This window comes from Limulus polyphemus, unplaced genomic scaffold, assembly GCF_000517525.1.
Source record: "Limulus polyphemus unplaced genomic scaffold, Limulus_polyphemus-2.1.2 Scaffold6869, whole genome shotgun sequence".
In the NCBI taxonomy this organism is placed as follows: domain Eukaryota; kingdom Metazoa; phylum Arthropoda; class Merostomata; order Xiphosura; family Limulidae; genus Limulus; species Limulus polyphemus.
The window spans coordinates 8,549-9,540 of NW_013672479.1; the positions used below are offsets into that span (position 1 = coordinate 8,549).

Genomic DNA, 992 nt, shown 5'->3' on the forward strand with positions numbered 1-992 from the left:
TATAGATTTCTTCATTTTTTCAGACCAAGAAGACGACAATGAACTTGATCCTGAATCTACTTTAGAGCTAGAGCTATTCTTCTGTGCACTAGATATAAATTTACCTGAATTTGGTACATCACTAGTGGGATAATCCTCATGACATATTTTAAAAGAAGTATACTGTGATGTTGATTGTCTTGAAATAAAAGGACTTGAATGTTTCTTTCTTTTCATTTGTTTTAATTTTGAAGTTAGCCTTACAGATCTTTCATTTGTTGATTCTTCCACAGTTTGACCAAAATTTGAAGAACTGTCTGTGTCATTCACGTTAGTTACCAGATTGTTTTTATGAAAACATTTACAGTTATTTGAGATAAATTCCTTGTAGCTCTTACTTGACTTTTCTACTGTTTTCTGTTCTTTTTTTAATCCACTTCTTTGGCTTTTACACTTAGCTTTCTTTTTATCTCTTTTTCTTTTAAGAGAAAGCTTTCCCCTTGGCTGAATTTCACTTTTTTCAACAGAAGTTTCTTTATCTGAATCAGAATTATGAAGTTCAATATACAACCAATCACAAATTTGTGAATGTTTCCTTGCTATTCGATTCCTGTTATTTACCAAGGTTGATTGGTTTTTCTTGCACCTTTTTGATGCTAAACCAATATTACTATTCAATCTTGATGCAGTTTCACTGGCTAATTGTGAATCACTAGTTATCGTACAATTTTTAATACCTTCTTTTAATTTGGCTCTAAAAATCTTGCTAGTTGCTTTGTTACGAGTGTTTTCAAATGTCACCATCTAACTGAAGGTTATTTTCTACTGAAATGGCTCTCTTGGAAGATTCTGAAAATCTTTCACACATATGATAATCAAGTGCTTCATTCATCACTGCTTCATGTGAAATATCTTTCTTTTTACTGTTTTCTAAATCACTACTCAGATTATGAGTTTTTAATTCCACATCTTCTACCTGATTAACATGATCACTTTTGGCATAGTTCAAAGAG

At 31.2% G+C, this 992-nt stretch overlaps 1 protein-coding gene across 1 annotated transcript in view; it reads right to left on the minus strand.

Annotated features, from left to right (window-relative positions):
• The window catches only part of LOC111089637, an 11,397-nt gene that overhangs the window by 8,300 nt on the left and 2,105 nt on the right, over nt 1–992 (minus strand). Inside the window, exons 2-3 of the mRNA XM_022402502.1 lie at nt 781–955; nt 378–518 (exon numbers count right to left, since the gene is read on the minus strand). Of these exons, the coding sequence (XP_022258210.1) occupies nt 378–518; nt 781–955 (316 nt within the window). The remainder of the gene's footprint in view (nt 1–377; nt 519–780; nt 956–992) is intronic.